Genomic DNA, 16,546 nt, shown 5'->3' with positions numbered 1-16,546 from the left:
TTCCGGCTGCCACCTATGGCTTGCACAACCGATCCCTATTCCGCTGAAGACGGGATCTGCTATGTAATATAAACAGAGCAAAAGGTAGATTCTTCGACGATTTGCAAGTAGAATAGGGATTTGGGAATTTTTTTACACGCTAGTACAGTTCTGTAATCAATGTATTCTGAATTCAGAAGGGCACAGATACTCTGGTACACTTTTGTTGCGCTTTCTAAAACTACACTGAGCTGTTAAGGACATGGCAAAACAAGGGAAAGAGAAACGAAAACTGAGCCACTAGCATTAGCAACGCAAAATCACACCCAGAAACGCAGCTGCTGCTCCTTTCTGTGCAACAGTGCAAGCTATATGGAAAATTTCCTTGAGGCAACTGCCCCCGAACTATCTGTAGCATACGAGCGAAAAAATGGTCTACACCAGAATGTCCTTCAGCTTGGCCTTCTGGTCGTCCGTTAGCGTTTTCGGGAACAACACCTCGAATGTGACGTACAGGTCGCCTTTCTTGTTGCTTTGGTACAGCGGCATGCCTTCGCCTTTGAATTTCCTTATCTCCTTAGGCTTAGTGATACCCTGTGAATCCGTGACAAAATTGAAATGAGCTGTTGTGGCATACAACAATATTATTGCTGCTGGGTGGCTATGTCTTTACCTTGGTGCCGATTTCCACCAGATGGTTGTCAAGATGCTTGATAGTCTTCTCAAAACCAACCAGAGATTGCAGCTGCAACAACAACATGCGATTAGAGGGGGAGGGGAGGAACTGATAACACGTCTTGCAGGGAAAACTAGAGAGAATTGTTGGACTGCCACAAGTTGGATTCAGGAGTACAAAGATGTTCTATATTGGTTCTTTCAGAGGGCAAGTTCAAGATGAAGTAGTAAGTGGCCAAATTACAAACGTGGCTTTTATTGAACTCATTCAGTCAGCATTAACAAAAAATTTCTTTGGTCCATCTGAGATAACCATGCTTTTCCATAAATATGTAGAACATGCGCTAATGCACAGGACAGGAGAAGGGCAGTACCAGGGAAATTGTAACTGTTGCATGCAGATCATTGCCTTCTCTTCTGAAACGCCCATGTGGTGCTGTTCGGATCCTAAACTGCTTGTAAGGTTATTTAACAGAAGGCCAGAATTAGTAAAATGTGGTGGTACCCCTAAAGAAATTATAATCAAACGGAGACAGGGGCAAACCAAACCTTCAAATCACCAGGTTCGCCATCAATCTTAGGTTCACCTTCCTCAAAAAATAAAACCTCCTGAAAAAAAAAAAGAAACGGATGAAGCTACCATAGAAATATAGAAGTGCAAAGAACCTAACAACAAAACATTCACTTGACCAACCCATTGTTCCTTACAAAGTGGCAGACTATGGCTTGTTAACATTCCACAAAAATTGATGCCTTGGATGTATCAGATGTTCAAAACAGAGTTCAGGCAGAACACGACAAAAAATGGCCTCAGAGGGCAAATGGAAAACATTCAGATGATAACCCTCAAATTAGCTCCCCACGAAATCAGACAAAGATATTACCCTTGTAGTGTTAGTGTGTTACAAACCAGAAACATGACATCTTGTCTGCAGGATTCTCTTTAAGGAAACTCAAACATACAGGAGGAGTGGTGACATATTTATTATGTTTCTATGTGAGCCCAAGGTCGCAATGACTGCTAGCAATTCCAAACCTACCAGGTCACAAGCAACACTGGTGGACACTACCAAGCATACCAGTCAGTTTGCCCAAATAATCCAGTTTTCAAAAATTGTAAGCAACTAATGATCAAAATCAAATGGCTTTCTTAGAGCAGTAGTTTCACACATTTAGTGCAGCTTTGTAATCAAATACATGATAAGCAGCTGTGTCATATACCTACGTTTGTACGTGATAAAGGAAATATGATATAGTTAATATTGATATAGTATAGGATGAACAATTGGAGGACACACAACAATCTGTCAATATGGCAAAATACAGCCAGATTTAGCAATTGGAGGACAGAGAACAGCTGATTCACACCTGTCCATCTTGCATTCCCTTCTCAATATCAACAGTCAAAAATTCACCTTCTCGTACAAATTTCACATTTGGACATTGATCGCAGACCTTAAAAAAAAAGGGCAAACGTCCTCAGTACAGAGAAACTATGAATGGATTAAAATATACACTATGCATAATGTAACTAGAAAAGCACCTGCTCAGTCATCTGTTGATACATTCCAGGACCAATTTGGCGATGGTAAACTTCATTCCTACAGTTGCATTTCCTCTTTCCTGGTGCTGGTTTTATGACATTTTTCTCTCTCCAAACCTATCACATGTGAAAATAAAAAGATAAATACTCCTTTTCCTGTATGCAACTATGCATGACACAGTACTGCCTAATTAAAAAATACTAGGAATAATATCCAGAGGGAGCATTCTTCAAAGCATGTCTGGAATTCTGACAGGGCAAAAATGATAAATGCAAGGTGAAAACTTATCTATACTTGTCTGTCAGCTAGACAAATCTGTTACCTTTAAGGAACCGCCCATGTACAAATCCTCTAGTGAAGCCTCCAGTTCAACAACCACTTCATCACCTTTTAAGATCTGTTCTTCCTCCTCTTCCGCTCCACCACCACCACCAAAAAAGCTAAAGAAATTTGTAAAAGAAAAGATCAGCAAAGTGCACACTAAATAATGAAAGAATGCTCAACCATTTGGGCAGCAGTAAGAATAGAAAAATTATTAGGATTTGCAATTGAGGTGCATCTACCTAATGTTAGTCCAAGAGCTATGTTGTTATGTTGATATGCAAAAAAAGGCATGCAACCAAGTAATTTCTTGCCACAGCTTCAAAATGATTTATATACTCCAACCATCCAAAAGGAAGTGTCATCTTGGATTGCTGCAATCCAACCATCTAAACTTTGCCCATCGATACGTGCTAGAGAATTTTCTGTAATCCAAAGCATCTAAACTTTGCCCATCTAAAGTCTGACAATTTTATATATCATCTCTATGCTAGAGAACCATTTAATGCAAAACCCATGCTGACACACACATACACTGCCACACCAACCTAGGGTCAAGTGGGCAACACAAGACTTCTAGTGACCCGCTGAAGCCTGTACTTCATTATTTTTCAAAGATCACTCCAAGTCTGCACAACATCATTTGTATTAAATTTTTGATAGCTTAGATGAGTTAGCCCTGAGCCTCACTATCTACCGATATGCCACAATCGGAATGACAACAGCAGATGCTTGGTAGGATTCGCCTCACCTGCTAAAGATGTCCTGAATGTTCATTCCACCACCGCCACCTCCCCGGCCTTGGAACTGCTTCAGCCCCTCCTCGCCGTACCGGTCATAGATCTTCCTCTTCTCCTGGTCCGTGAGCACCTCATACGCTGCAAGGCAACACGTCTGTCAAACCTCCAGCGCAATTGGTCTATCCATTCCGTTCAAACAGTACCAGGCGACTGTTACCGTTGTTGATCTCCGCGAAGCGCTTGTTGGCCTCTTCATTGTCGGGGTTCTTGTCGGGGTGGTACTTGAGGGCAAGCTTGCGGTACGACCTCTTGATCTGATCCTCCGACGCGCCCTTGGGCACTTGCAGCACGTCGTAGTAGCTCTTCCTGCGCCACCGCCGTCAAAATTTCAGTCAAATCGAAAGCATTCTCCATTAAACGGGAGCGGCGTCGAGCACACAGATCTCAACCCGATGTACCAGCAGATAAAATGCTTACAAAATCAACATGAAAAACCCTGTGAATTCGAAGAAACCGGATCAAACCAGCAGAAAACGTGTCTCTATGCGCCTAATCAGTCAGGGAATAAAAGCGATGGGATCTCGAAGAAACGGCGCGAAAATTGACAGCTGATCTGCGCCACAAACCCTTACCCGGCGATCGCCGCAACGAGATGCAGGAGGAAGAGGAAGCCGGCGGCGACCCGCGCCGCCCCTCCCTTTCCCGTTGCCGCCATCCCCGATCCCGCTCCCGCCCCCTCGAGGCACTCCCTTGCTCCTCACACACGCACTCCTCCGGCCACCCGGCGGCCGCGAGCTCCCGCGCGGGGAGAGTAAAGGAGGCGTACGTGCGTGCGCGCGCTCGCGCCTGCCGCGGTTGTCTGTGCCTCGTCGCCCTCCTCGTCGCCGCCGGCGTCGCCTCCCCTTTCCGCCCACCTCCTCAGTGGCTCCCCGCGGTTTAAAACTTTCTAGAAGGAATCGGGGGGAGAAGGGGGCGGGGGACGTGGAGCGCGTGACGTGGACCAATGGGAGCCCGGGTGTTGGGCTCCGGAGCGAATGGGGAGGGTCCACGTGGACTCGGCCCCCGCTTTTGCGGTCAGGGCGAATCGCTAGGTGCCCCCGGGCAGCGCGCACGTCAGCGGCGGGCCGATGGGGCCCGGGGGTTGACGTGGCTTTATGGTCAACGCCTTGCCACGAATCGCACGCTGCGGGCTTCGCTGCCGTGTGTGGAACGGGACGGACGGTGGTAAAAGTAAACTCGTGTGACTTGGAAGAAAGCTAATTACTGCCTGGGTTAATCAGGCCATGGATAGATTACAGAAGATTTTACATCATTCATCAAGCTCAGGAAGACAGCATCCATGAGAAAATAAGAATGTAGCAAGATCATGTAGCAAGCTAGGAATAAGAATGTCGTCATCATCTCAACCTCAAGCAAAAGTGCAAGAAGGGATGCACAATAAAAAAGAAAAAGCTGCGTGCTTAAGACCCGATAGTACACTGTGGGTGTTTGATCAAGATGCTCTTTTTTTCTTTCCTGCTTTACGAAAAATAAAGCTTAATTAGGCCAATAATTATATTTTGCAAAGTTAAAAAAAATCTAAAAAGCTATACAACTCTCAAAAAGGGTGATAGGCCTAGTTGCAGTGAGAATACGACACCAGTACAAAAGAAAAGGCCATGAAAAAAAAAAGGTGTGTCACCAAAATGTAATTGTCCAAATAAAAAGCACAGGCACCTATAAAACTAGTATCAGTGGGAGTTTTATGGGCACAGATGTCTAGACTGAGAACTAAATAACCGTGCCAGATGAGTTTTATGGTGATGAAACTCTTCTCACATTCCATGAAACTTCATCATTCTCTCTCCTTAGCATGTTAGCAAAATTGATAATATTTAATATCAGAAAATTCTACATAAAATTTCCATCGAGACTGGCCTAAAGAGCACACATAATGACTCTTAGGCTCAAGCGAGGCTTGGAGAGCCAAGCTGCTAGCTCCCCGCCGGACGGTGCGACGATGTGGTCACATGTGGCAGGGGCATACTCCTTCCAAAGGCCCTCTTTGGTTCGCGCTAATTAGAATTATTAAATAAAATCAGTTTGCAAAATCAATCACAGAACTCCTGCACAAGGAACTGTGAAGAATCTAATGGGATATTTGATCGCGTGATTGGAGAATGATTATTGTAGCATCATTATAGTCAATCATCAATTAATTACCGTTATTAGATTGGTCGCGAAAAGTTACATCCATCTTTAAAGAAATTTTGCAACTCGAAAAGCACGCTCTAGAATGGGCTAGCACGATCCAAACACGGCCAAAGTCAATGCGTTCACCTTGAAGCTGGCTAGGGATATCCTAGCTACTGTACTCTACCTTGCGGTGCTCCTGCTTTCTTTTAAAAAAAATCCTACCTACCAGGTTGGAGCCAAGTGACATATATATATACATACATACATACATACATACATATATATACATACATATATATATATACATACATATATATACATACATACATATATATACATATATATGCCCTACTCTTTCTTTGTGACCGGGGGTGTGTTTAGATGTCCCAACCCCCTCCCAAAATCCAAATTTTCCATCACATTTCCATCACATCGAAACATTAAATATAGCAAATGACATATGCATGGAGTATTAAATGTAGGTAAATAAAAAAACTAATTGTATAGTTTTGATGTACGTTGCGAGACGAATCTTTTGAGCCTAGTTAGGTCATGGTAGGACAATATTTACCACAAACAAACGAAAAGTGCTATAGTGTACTACGGTGTCCGATGTGATTTTTCGCATCTATTTTCCCTCCATCTAAACACAGCCCGGGAGGCAGAATCGGCCTGCCATGCTACTGTAACACATGCCCACGGGCCTTGGGCTTGGGCTTGCGCTTGCGCATGTCCATGCGGGAGCATTGGCAGCTGCCTGATGAGTGATGAAGCCAAATTCAGATACACAGGCCTGGATTGGCTTTTGCTGCTACTTAACCAGTGCACAGCCGAGGAGAGAGACCTGGGCACCTGGCTAAACTGTTGCTATGGAAAACTTGATCAGTACACAACAATATCACTCACCAATCTGGTCCAACTGGCATACCAGAACGATTGTAAACCTTCTATCTAATCAACAAAGCTATCTTTCACCCGCCAAAAAAAAACATTGATGAAAGCTGTAGGACGGAAAAGTTGAGCAAACATTGCAGCGGAACATGTATAATTTTCGTGAAAAACTAGCCATTCAAGTTTTGAATATTTATTGCAGGAGCCATGATTAAGTCTAAATCACATACTAGTTTAAAATGGCCGCATTAGCTGGAGTAGCTCAGTTGGTTAGAGCGTGTGGCTGTTAACCACAAGGTCGGAGGTTCAAGCCCTCCCTCTAGCGTTTTTTTTTAATTTTATTATATCCTTTGGATTGGATGTAAACGAGTTCTATTGATTTCCTTTCTTTAATATTTTCTCTTTTGATTTTTTTATTTTTATTTTCTTTTGATTTGATCCAACAAGCATGATTAATTTTCTTCTTTGATTTCCAAACGAGTTTTATTTTCTTTTTTTATTCCTGAGTTCTATTGATTTCCTTTCTTTAATATTTTCTCTTTTGATTTTGATTTTGATTTTCTTTTGATTTGATTCAACAAGTATGTTTTACTCTCTTCTTTGATTTCCAAATGAGTTTTATTTTCTTTTTTGATTCCTTATTTCCTTTGGATTAGATTCACAAGTACATTTTATTTTCTTCTTTAATTATCTAAACGAGTTATATTTATTATTTGTTGCCCGTTTCCTTTTGATCTCCTTTCTTTATTGGAACTATATATTTTTGTTATTTTCCTTTTGATTCAAAACAAGCATGTCCTATTTTCTTCTTTCATTTACTGGCGACCTCTTTGTTCGACATGCCACCAGGGTTAATCTTACCGGTGGGAACCGGTCCGGTTTGATCGGTAACCGGTCAAACCGGTCCGGACCGGTTCCGGTTTCGACCGGTACCCAACCGGCCAAAATTCAAAATTTAAATTTAAATTCAAAAAATGAAAAATTCTCAAAAAAATTCCTAAAAATACTTTAAGTTGCGATGAATCTAATGGTATCAAATTTTCTCAAAAATTCGTTCATTTAGTATAGTTTGCGGGGATTTAAAGTTAAATCAAAAAAGAAAAAGAAAAAAATGGGCCGGCCCATTAAGGCCCACCAGTCAAACCGATCAAACCGGCCGGTAAACCGGTCAAACCGGTCGGTAAACCGGTCAAACCGACCGGTAAACCGGTCGCACGGGAGCTTTTGAATTTGGATTTGAATTCAAACCGGTCAAACCGACCGGTAAACCGGTAAAACCGGCCGGTAAACCGGTCAAACCGGCCGGTAAACCGGTTGAACGGTAGCTTTTGAATTTATTTGAATTTGGATTTGAATTCAACCGGTTCCGACCGGTAACCGGTCAAACCGGTCCGGTAAACCGGAACCGGAGCCCGGCGGTTACCGGAAACCGGTTGGGAAATAAAACCCTGCATGCCACTCTATGATGGAAGATGTTTTCGCAATGGCAAACATAGTGAGTGAGGTTCATGTATTTCCCAACATCGCCACACATTCGGCCTACCTAAAAGTTCTGATTTTTTTTATAAGTTTTAGGATAGTTTTGTATCGGAGGACTTTATTTTTACCTCTGTCTTTAAAGTATGACTAGTAGAGTACACGTGCGACATAAACGTGTTTTAAAAAATTAAATAAAAAATGAAACTGGTGACTGACTTTATAGAAGCTAAGACTTTATTCTGATTTTCGTTTGATTTCCTCCCTTTTTGTTGGACCTTTTACTTCCCTTCATTTAACTTTGAACAGGCTATTCACAAGTTTTCGACTTTGCTAAGACTTTATTAGACGTCAATTTCTTTCAAACAAAATTATTAGATGTTGATTTGATACCTATCATGTCCATTTCAGTATTTCGAAGATATGCTATTACTACACAACAATTCACAATTGTACCGTTATAATTTTGCAATTATGCGGTATTATCTTCCATTACCTACCCGTTAAATGCATTTCTCAAACATTTCTTTTTACTAATTTGCCCCTGTCTTCTTCCTTCATCTCCTCCTCCCTGGCTCCCTCCCGTTCATCCGCCAGGCAATGCGTTTCACGTGCCCTGGCCCCACAGTTGGCTTCAAAATTAACCTTTAACCAGTATTAATCCCCCTCGGCAATTGGCTTCACTCCACTCCTCTCCTGATTTCTCACGCGAGCTCCAAGTCGCGTTCTATTCCATCATGGCGCCCCCTCAGATCTCCCGCAAAACCCTCGGCCTCCTGCTTCTCCTGGCCGCCGCTGCCGTTTCGCCGGCCGCCGCCGACGATGTGGTGGCCCTGACGGAGGCCGACTTCGAGAAGGAGGTCGGCCAGGACCGCGGCGCCCTCGTCGAGTTCTACGCGCCATGGTTCGCCACTCTCTCACCCCTTTCTCGTTACCGCGCCGGATCTGGACCTGATGAGTCTGTTGCGAGTTGGGAATTGAGTCAACCAGTCTGGATCCTTCTGCTGCGTGTGTCTGTGTTTCTCGTGGCAGGCTACGAGTTGTAGCAGTCATGGATCCTTCTTGCCTTATGAGATCCCGAGAGTCTCCCTAGTACAACATATGGGCGAGCCTTATATTACAAAGAAAAAGTGTGGGATCTGATCCTCGTTGCTAACAAATTTGTGCTGTTTGATTGTTTTTCTCGTTGGTTGTAGCATGCCTAGTGGTTTGTATTGTTCTAGTTTCTCATGAAGGCGGGGGAAGTTTTACTGTTAATGGTCTTAGCAACTACTTTCTGGTAGAAATAAATGAGCAAAATCTTCTGTTTGGTGTGCTGGTGATCTTATTTGCAGGCAGTTCATGAAGCACTGTATGTTTTGATGTTCATTGAAATATTGAATTAATGAATAAATCATGATCTTAAACTGTTAAGTATTCTGATAAATGTACTGAGTGATATGGGGCATTTAAATTCCTTTTAGGAGCTCAGGAGTCAGGATAAACTTAAATTCTGCTATGCCTGGGTATTGCTTTCGGAACTCTATTGTCTGCATTCCATTTGCTGAAAAAAGCTTCCACCAAGTGATAGTGTTGAGAATCGTATTGAGTGTTTCAGTTTGTTTGAAATATAATATAGGAGAGTATGCCAGTATGCCATAATTTGTAGAATGATTACTTCGAATCTTGCCTGCTTTTGTGATTGCTCACATGTCTGCAAACTTTTATCTGAACATTTGTCTTTTAGTAACCTTGTTGTCTGGTTCTTTTTTCCCCCCTTCTAATTATCTTCTTCTTTTTTTAGGTGCGGCCACTGCAAGAAGCTTGCCCCTGAGTATGAAAAACTTGGTGCAAGTTTCAAGAAGGCTAAATCTGTATTGATCGCAAAGGTACATCTCATCCTTGTGGAATTTAGCATTTACCACCTTGTTTAGTCTCCTGCTTGTATGTTGATTTTGCAACAATTCTTTCCATTTACATCCCACGATTTTCTATGTTACCAAGACTTGTTTCAAATCTCTAATTACATTTCTTGGCTGTGAATTGACTCCGTTCTTCATATCCACTATCTAGGTTGACTGTGACGAGCACAAGAGTATATGCAGCAAGTATGGAGTTTCTGGATACCCCACAATTCAATGGTTCCCCAAAGGTTCTTTGGAGCCAAAGAAGTGAGACCGCATAACTTTTTGTTTCATACTTTGCTATTTTTTTTAACTGTGATATACATTAAATCTACACTTGTGCAGGTATGAGGGTCAACGTTCTGTGGAAGCCCTCGCAGAATTTGTTAACAGCGAAGCAGGTGGACCTCGCCAGTTGCCAAGAATAGTTTTCAACCATGCTTTCTTGTTTAAGTACCAAATTAGTGGAATATGAAAAATATAATTACATTTACCACAGTAGGGCTGGTATTACTTTATGAGTCTGTCACTATAGAAGCACTAAATCTTGAGCAATGAACACCAACTGAAATTAGCAACGTGAGCTATTTACAGCCATCCTTTGGCCCCTTTGTTACTTATAGATTCTGTTGGTAACATTCTTATATGTTTTGTCGATCTGGGAAGTTTATCACTTCAATCTTGGATAAGCCCGTTGTTATGATGCAAGAGTTCTTCTTGTTAATTATGTGGTGCTATTTTATGCATATATTGGCATCTTTATTTTGATTAGTCATATGGAGTTGCTACTTGTTGAAGAATCGATAATTAACAACTAATGTATCCTCTTCCTGGCACCAATGTAAAGATAGCTGCAGTTCCTTCAAGTGTCGTGGTTCTGACTCCAGAGACCTTTGACTCAATTGTGCTTGATGAAACCAAAGATGTCCTTGTTGAGTTCTACGCCCCATGGTTGGTTATCATGTTCAACTTATACTGTCCACCTAAATCCTTTTCACCACACTATTGTAGTGGAATTTAATTCCATTGATGTCCCTTCTGTCTACAGGTGTGGTCACTGCAAGCATCTTGCTCCGGTTAGTAGATAGTGTTAACTTGAAAGTTTCCAAATTATAGCAGCAGATCTTCATTTTTTTATTGGAATATAACACAAACTTGTACTTGTTTTAGGTTTATGATAAGCTGGCTTCAGTTTTCAAGCAGGATGAGGGTGTTGTGATTGCCAATCTTGATGCTGACAAACACACTGACTTGGCTGAAAAGTATGGATTATGAATTGTCTATTTCAGTGGTTGTCATATACATTAGCTTTATTTAGTTTAGCGTTATTTCAGCATCATTTTACATCCTGATGGCATGTTTTCCTGAGGAACATAGTTTTACAGACTGCTAGAACTGGCACAAACTATTCTTACATTCGTGATACGTTTGGCTATCCCATGATCACGGAAGGATTTTAATAATATATCTCACCTTTTCAGGTATGGTGTTTCTGGTTTCCCCACATTGAAGTTCTTCCCTAAGGGAAACAAAGCTGGTGAAGATTATGATGGTGGCCGGGACTTGGATGACTTTGTCAAGTTCATGAACGAGAAGTGTGGCACCAGCCGGGATTCAAAGGGACAACTTACTTCAGAGGTTTGTAAAACTTAGCAAATGCATTTTGGTATTAGGTTGGATGAACATGTAAACTGATGCATTCTGTTCATTGCTTCTGTAGGCTGGGCTTGTGGCAAGTTTGAATCCTCTTGTGAAGGAGTTTATCAGTGCTGCAGATGACAAGCGGAAAGAAGTCCTTTCCAAAATTGAAGAGGATGTTGCTAAGCTCAGCGGTTCTGCTGCCAAGTACTAGCTTCTACCTTTGCCTCACTATGTTTAAGGCTACTGGATTGGTCTAGCATTTTTATATAGGTAATAACATTGTCAAATTACAATTAGTAACTCATTTGCCTCTAAACCAGGCACGGAAAGATCTACGTGACAGCTGCAAAGAAGATCATGGACAAGGGCTCAGGCTATACGAAGAAGGAGACCGAGAGGCTTCATCGGATGCTGGAGAAGGTGTGGAACAAAAGTTTTCATCCCTCATTTAATAGGTGAATGCTATTAATAAGTTTTAGAAGCTAATTTCCATATTTCATCTTTGCAGTATATCAGTCCTTCCAAAGCCGATGAATTCATCATCAAGAAGAACATTCTTTTGACATTCTCTTCTTGAATTTGATGACCCACGGCCCTGTTCTGCTAGTGAGCTAGGACCAATAGCACAACCGCCACTTGTCAGGAAAGGAAAATAGAAGAAATGGGATGATATCTAAGAAAGGTGGTAGTAAAAAGTCCAGTAGTGGCAGAGGTGGATTTTTGTTTCTTACGAACTTGTACCCAGCTGCACGTCAATGCATGTCCTTTTCTGGTTACAGGAATTGACTTAGTACTCACAGTTTACTTCAGACGGAAGAGGTTTATGTAGCCATCCCGAGATGACACCCCATACTTTGTGCTTAATCCAATAAGTTGGTTATTCGGCTTCTGGTAGTTACTTTTGGTCTAATATAATCTGGTGAAAGGTAATCTATATGCATCTTATTTTGATTGGTCGCTCTGTTAGCTGGCAACATGGGGATGACATGCATTGCCGCTCTGTTATCATGCCGGTTGATATCAAACTATAGGTAATAAACTCAACGTGCTGATTCGAAAATCACAATACTGCAAGCTTCAGGCCGCATTTAAATTCTTTTTTCTTTCACCGGTTCCTGCAGTAGCTGAACTGTTCCTATAAGAACAAAATTCCTGCCTTCTAGACACGCCCTCAATCTTGGCACTTGAGTTGCACATCCTGAGCAATGCCAGGGGCTAAGTACCGGTTTAAACAAGTTTGACGGTGAAAATACATATAATAAGATGGCATTGCAACACTCCAATGGTTAATTTCATTCAAATATTACAATACATATCAGTATTTGGAATGCTGATGCTCAAAACCAGACAATAGTAGATTTAGAAACATCAAAACTGTAACAAAATTAAGCAGAGTTATAATCCCCAAACGTTAACATGAACACGGCACAGTATGTTCTCTGTGCTATCTATTTTTATCCATACTGGTATCAAATTCACAATGTCTCTTGTCTTGCTTAAATTTTGGGTCATTCGGGCAGTCAACTGATGTGCAGTTGCCGATGTAATCTATCTCATGTTCTGGTCTCCCAAAATCATGATCCGGCCTCTGGTACCCAACTTCATCATCAATTGATTTACTGCAAGAGGATGATCTTTCCGGCCCTTCCAAACCCTCTAGATGCTCATGCTCATGTCCATCTTCATGGTCGTGAACATGTTCTTGTCTGATGCCGAATGGCAGATCATATGCATGGGGTCCTTGCACCCTCATTTGCACTGACCTCAGTAGTGCTGTTCGCCTCAGATCTGCCCCATGGCACATGTCGTTCGGCGAGGATGGGAACCGGCCTTCATTGTCGGAGCCACGTCGAGCATGAGAGCAGACTACTGATGAGAGGGAGCAGCTCGGGAGAGAGTACACGTTTGAAGGTAACAAAGGACATTGTGGCTTCTGGTGATGGTGAGGAGATGACATTGGACTAGTTGAAGGGCTGATCATCACATCAGGTTGACTCACACCAGGGTTTAATTGAGTGTCATAGCACCGGTAGTCATCTGAATCTTCCGACATTGGTGAGTATTGGGATAATATCTCATCCCTGAATGGAGGCAAGTACGACCATTGATTATGAAATTCATATCATGTGCAGTCAGATATAATTGCCGAGAAGTAAAAGTATCAATTCAGCACAAATAAAGGCCACAAAAAACAAGATGATGCTTCCAAGTGTATCTTTAGTGCTCCCTGACAACAGTTCCCACATGGTTAACCAACTAACAACACTGCCACAGGCATCCATGTTCAGTCACATGCACCATTCAAGTAATAACATAGTCATATGATAACTTGACATGTTCTGGAACATGACAGACATATTATGCTTCAAAATTGATGTGGCTGCAACCACTGAATCAATTATGTGGAAGTGATCATACTGTCTCCAGAGCATAGAAACAAACTATTTTCTGGTATACATGCATAGCGCAAACCGTACATAGATGTTTCATCACAGTGCTAAGAATTATGAAGAATAAACTATTCATCTCACAGAATTCTAAGTTGTAGGGGTGCGCTGGGCAACATTGCAAAAATAAGTGTCGGTTAATTTGAGGCAGAAATGGATGGAAACGGCAATTGATTCTGACAACACAATAGCATCCATGCTACAGAGGCCGCTCAATATCCAGCAGCAATTGCACTAAAGCCTTCATCTAAGAACAAAGCTTTGTTGTTTGGTAATTGTATTAAAAAGAAAAGCCAGATTTTCTCACTTGCACAAATATTTCTTGTTACCTAAATTTTCATTTAATAAACAGACTTTCCCGAAGGCTTTCTCCCAGTTAATAATTAGAGGAATTGGGGCCTTAAAATTTACAAATGCGCGCTACGGAAATTAGATGCGAATGAAGGATCATGCATTTTAGGGGATGATGGATTAGCAACTTAAAAGTTAAATGAAACACTAACACTGTCTGTCTCATCTCACAACTAAGGCGAACCATATATTTTGGTAGATTTATTTTTTGAGACATAATTTTGTTGGGTAATATTGTGAGAATTTCTTCCCATCTTCTCATTTTAAAGTCTACCCTTTTTACTCTGCGCCAATACATAATGGAGTATGCATACATAAACAGTCATAAGCAAAGTTCTGTAATTAATGTATACGAGATGAGAGCACACAAACCTGAAGCTCGAAGCAGTCTCCGACCTTGCAGGGGACACCATGATGTTGTCAGAGAGTGAATCCCCAACAGACAGTCCATTCAGGCTGGACGCCATTATCTGCAAATATTGGCAGATTAAGGAACAATCCACTGGGAAATGATAAATAAATCAAAACATAGGGACAAATTCCTTAGAAAAATCTGATTTTTTTTGAAGTAATTCTGATTTGGAGAGGAGAAAGGATGGACACAGAGCAACAAACACCTCCTGATTCGAGGAGAACAAAATAAGTATACAGTGCAGACTCGGAGCTACGAAACCACCCACTGTCCCAAAGGAATCGGGGAGAGAAGCAGCACCGATTTTACAGAGCAGGCGCTGAAGAACAAAATGGCATTCCACAATTGAGGACAACGCTAGGTTTTAAGGCCGACCAAGGTTGGGGGCCAAAGGAGCAAAAATCGAAACAAAACAGAAGACTAATCAAGCACTGCATGGGACATGCCGCGATCCAACTAACCCCGACCCAGGAACCATCCGAATTCGAGGAATTAACCCCCTAACCCAGACGGCGCAACACATTGGGACCGAGAACCCGCTCTATCCGAGGGAGGAATTGAGTAATTAACCAACAGTACCACCCGGAGCCCGCGCGCCTTGTTCGTGCCCGACCCGCGAACCGCCCGGATCGAACCAAGGACGAGCACGGTGGCGATGTGGGCCCGGATGGAGAGAAGGGCGTCGGCGAGACGACCGACCTCGCTGAGGTACCGCTTGTGGGAGTGGAGGTTGTCGACGTACACGCCTTCCTCCGGGTCCCGGCCGCGCTTCCCGCCGCCGCTCCCGCCGGAGGACGGCGGCGACATTGCCGCCTCGCCGCTTCCGCCCGCCATTTCGCAGCGCAGTGTTCCGCCGGTGTGGTGGAGAGAGGAAGATGGGGGGTGGAAGGGGTCTTTTACATATTTACCATTATTACAGAGGGCACTCAGTTGTTTAGCATTCTTAGACTATCTCCAACTATTCCCCCATCCAACTCCCCCCAAACATACTATTTACTATATTTTACTACCTCACTCCAAAAGATTCATCCCCCTATAACTCCTTCTCTCCAACCATTTCCCCCATATCTATTCCCCCTATATACTATCACTCATTAACTAACTATTTATTTAACGTTTTTGAATTTAAAAAAATCATACAGTATTTGTACTGTCATAATACGCATTATCATCATATTACGGGGCTCAAACGGAATTAATATCGCGAAGAAACGGTGTGATTAGAGATATAGGAGGAGTTGGAACTCACCCTGAGTTGGAACTCACCCTATATGTTGGGGGGAGTTTCAATGAAACTCCCCCGTATATAGGGGGAGCTATAGGGGGAACCATTGGATCGGATTTCCCCCTATAGCTCCCCCGATATGGGGTGGGGGAGGGATGGGGGCACCGTTGGAGCTAGCCTTATAATGACTTCTACAAATTTAGTATTTCTGTAGCTGTAGCTCTTACATTTTTATCACTTTAGCTGATGTGGCACACCACGACGACTTGACACGGTGGCGCTCATTCAGCGACCTCATACGAAATGTCCTCGCTATCTCTGACCTCTTCCTCTCTTCTCCCTCTTCGACAGCTAGGTCCCGCAGCTTCTTTCACTCTTAGATGGGCTCCACTCGTCAGATTCGTCTTCCACCTTGCCTTCCTGCTCCAGCCGCACCACCCGCAGCAGCTTGCTGCCATCCGGCCTCGGGCGCGGACGCCATGGCCTTCCGCATCTGCCGCTCCCCGGCGCCCGCACAGCATGACAACTTGCGTATCAATTCCGGTCTCCAAACCCAAACCTAAATGGATATGATCAGGGTTAACCGAACCGATCGGTCCGGTCAAACCGCCGCCCTCCAGTAGCGGTTTACCGGACCGGTTTGACTGGTAACCGGTGGAAACCGGTTGAATTCAAATCCAAATTCAAATAAATTCAAAAAATCCCGTGCAACCGGTTCCGACCGGTTTACCTGCCGGTTTTACCAGTTTACCGGTCGGTTTGACCGGTTTGAATTCAAATTCAAAT

At 42.8% G+C, this 16,546-nt stretch overlaps 3 protein-coding genes and 1 non-coding gene across 4 annotated transcripts; 2 read left to right on the top strand and 2 right to left on the bottom strand.

The window, feature by feature from the left end:
- Nucleotides 1–92: 92 nt before the first annotated feature.
- LOC120697497 (dnaJ protein ERDJ3B) lies at nt 93–4,181 on the bottom strand. The gene is made up of 10 exons (XM_039980748.1): nt 3,892–4,181; nt 3,477–3,625; nt 3,271–3,397; nt 2,521–2,638; nt 2,198–2,314; nt 2,023–2,109; nt 1,204–1,263; nt 1,029–1,106; nt 653–724; nt 93–573 (listed from the first exon to the last, which is right to left on the bottom strand). The coding sequence occupies exons 1-10, from the start codon at nt 3,972–3,974 to the stop codon at nt 415–417; spliced, it is 1,050 nt and encodes a 349-aa protein (XP_039836682.1). The 5' UTR covers nt 3,975–4,181; the 3' UTR covers nt 93–414.
- Nucleotides 4,182–6,576: 2,395 nt separating this feature from the next.
- Nucleotides 6,577–6,650, top strand: TRNAN-GUU. Its single transcript has one exon. It is a non-coding gene; the product is annotated as a tRNA-Asn (tRNA).
- Nucleotides 6,651–8,384: 1,734 nt separating this feature from the next.
- On the top strand, nt 8,385–12,255 carry LOC120697495 (protein disulfide isomerase-like 2-1). The gene is made up of 11 exons (XM_039980746.1): nt 8,385–8,705; nt 9,585–9,669; nt 9,854–9,951; nt 10,030–10,085; nt 10,518–10,635; nt 10,733–10,760; nt 10,855–10,946; nt 11,166–11,322; nt 11,405–11,529; nt 11,646–11,745; nt 11,834–12,255. The coding sequence occupies exons 1-11, from the start codon at nt 8,539–8,541 to the stop codon at nt 11,900–11,902; spliced, it is 1,095 nt and encodes a 364-aa protein (XP_039836680.1). The 5' UTR covers nt 8,385–8,538; the 3' UTR covers nt 11,903–12,255.
- Nucleotides 12,256–12,589: 334 nt separating this feature from the next.
- Nucleotides 12,590–15,427, bottom strand: LOC120697494. Its single transcript, XM_039980745.1, has 3 exons — nt 15,235–15,427; nt 14,496–14,593; nt 12,590–13,406 (listed from the first exon to the last, which is right to left on the bottom strand). The coding sequence occupies exons 1-3, from the start codon at nt 15,367–15,369 to the stop codon at nt 12,770–12,772; spliced, it is 870 nt and encodes a 289-aa protein (XP_039836679.1). The 5' UTR covers nt 15,370–15,427; the 3' UTR covers nt 12,590–12,769.
- Between the last annotated feature and the right edge of the window lie 1,119 nt (nt 15,428–16,546).

Source organism: Panicum virgatum, chromosome 3K (genome assembly GCF_016808335.1).
Source record: "Panicum virgatum strain AP13 chromosome 3K, P.virgatum_v5, whole genome shotgun sequence".
In the NCBI taxonomy this organism is placed as follows: Eukaryota; Viridiplantae; Streptophyta; class Magnoliopsida; order Poales; family Poaceae; genus Panicum; species Panicum virgatum.
Note: the sequence above shows the minus strand (reverse complement) of the source record. Positions and strands in the feature narration are given on the sequence as shown.

Coding starts and splice junctions, on each gene's coding strand:
- LOC120697497 (XM_039980748.1), bottom strand. CDS start 3,974: ATGGCGGCAACGGGAAAGGGAGGGGCGGCGCGGGTCGCCGCCGGCTTC. Junction 3,398..3,476: donor CTTCGCGGAGATCAACAACG/GTAACAGTCGCC, acceptor GTTGCCTTGCAG/CGTATGAGGTGCTCACGGAC. Junction 1,264..2,022: donor AGGGAATGCAAGATGGACAG/GTGTGAATCAGC, acceptor TTTTTTTTTCAG/GAGGTTTTATTTTTTGAGGA.
- LOC120697495 (XM_039980746.1), top strand. CDS start 8,539: ATGGCGCCCCCTCAGATCTCCCGCAAAACCCTCGGCCTCCTGCTTCTC. Junction 10,761..10,854: donor ACTGCAAGCATCTTGCTCCG/GTTAGTAGATAG, acceptor TACTTGTTTTAG/GTTTATGATAAGCTGGCTTC. Junction 11,746..11,833: donor TTCATCGGATGCTGGAGAAG/GTGTGGAACAAA, acceptor TCATCTTTGCAG/TATATCAGTCCTTCCAAAGC.
- LOC120697494 (XM_039980745.1), bottom strand. CDS start 15,369: ATGGCGGGCGGAAGCGGCGAGGCGGCAATGTCGCCGCCGTCCTCCGGC. Junction 14,594..15,234: donor ACAAGCGGTACCTCAGCGAG/GTCGGTCGTCTC, acceptor CAATATTTGCAG/ATAATGGCGTCCAGCCTGAA. Junction 13,407..14,495: donor GAGACTGCTTCGAGCTTCAG/GTTTGTGTGCTC, acceptor GCCTCCATTCAG/GGATGAGATATTATCCCAAT.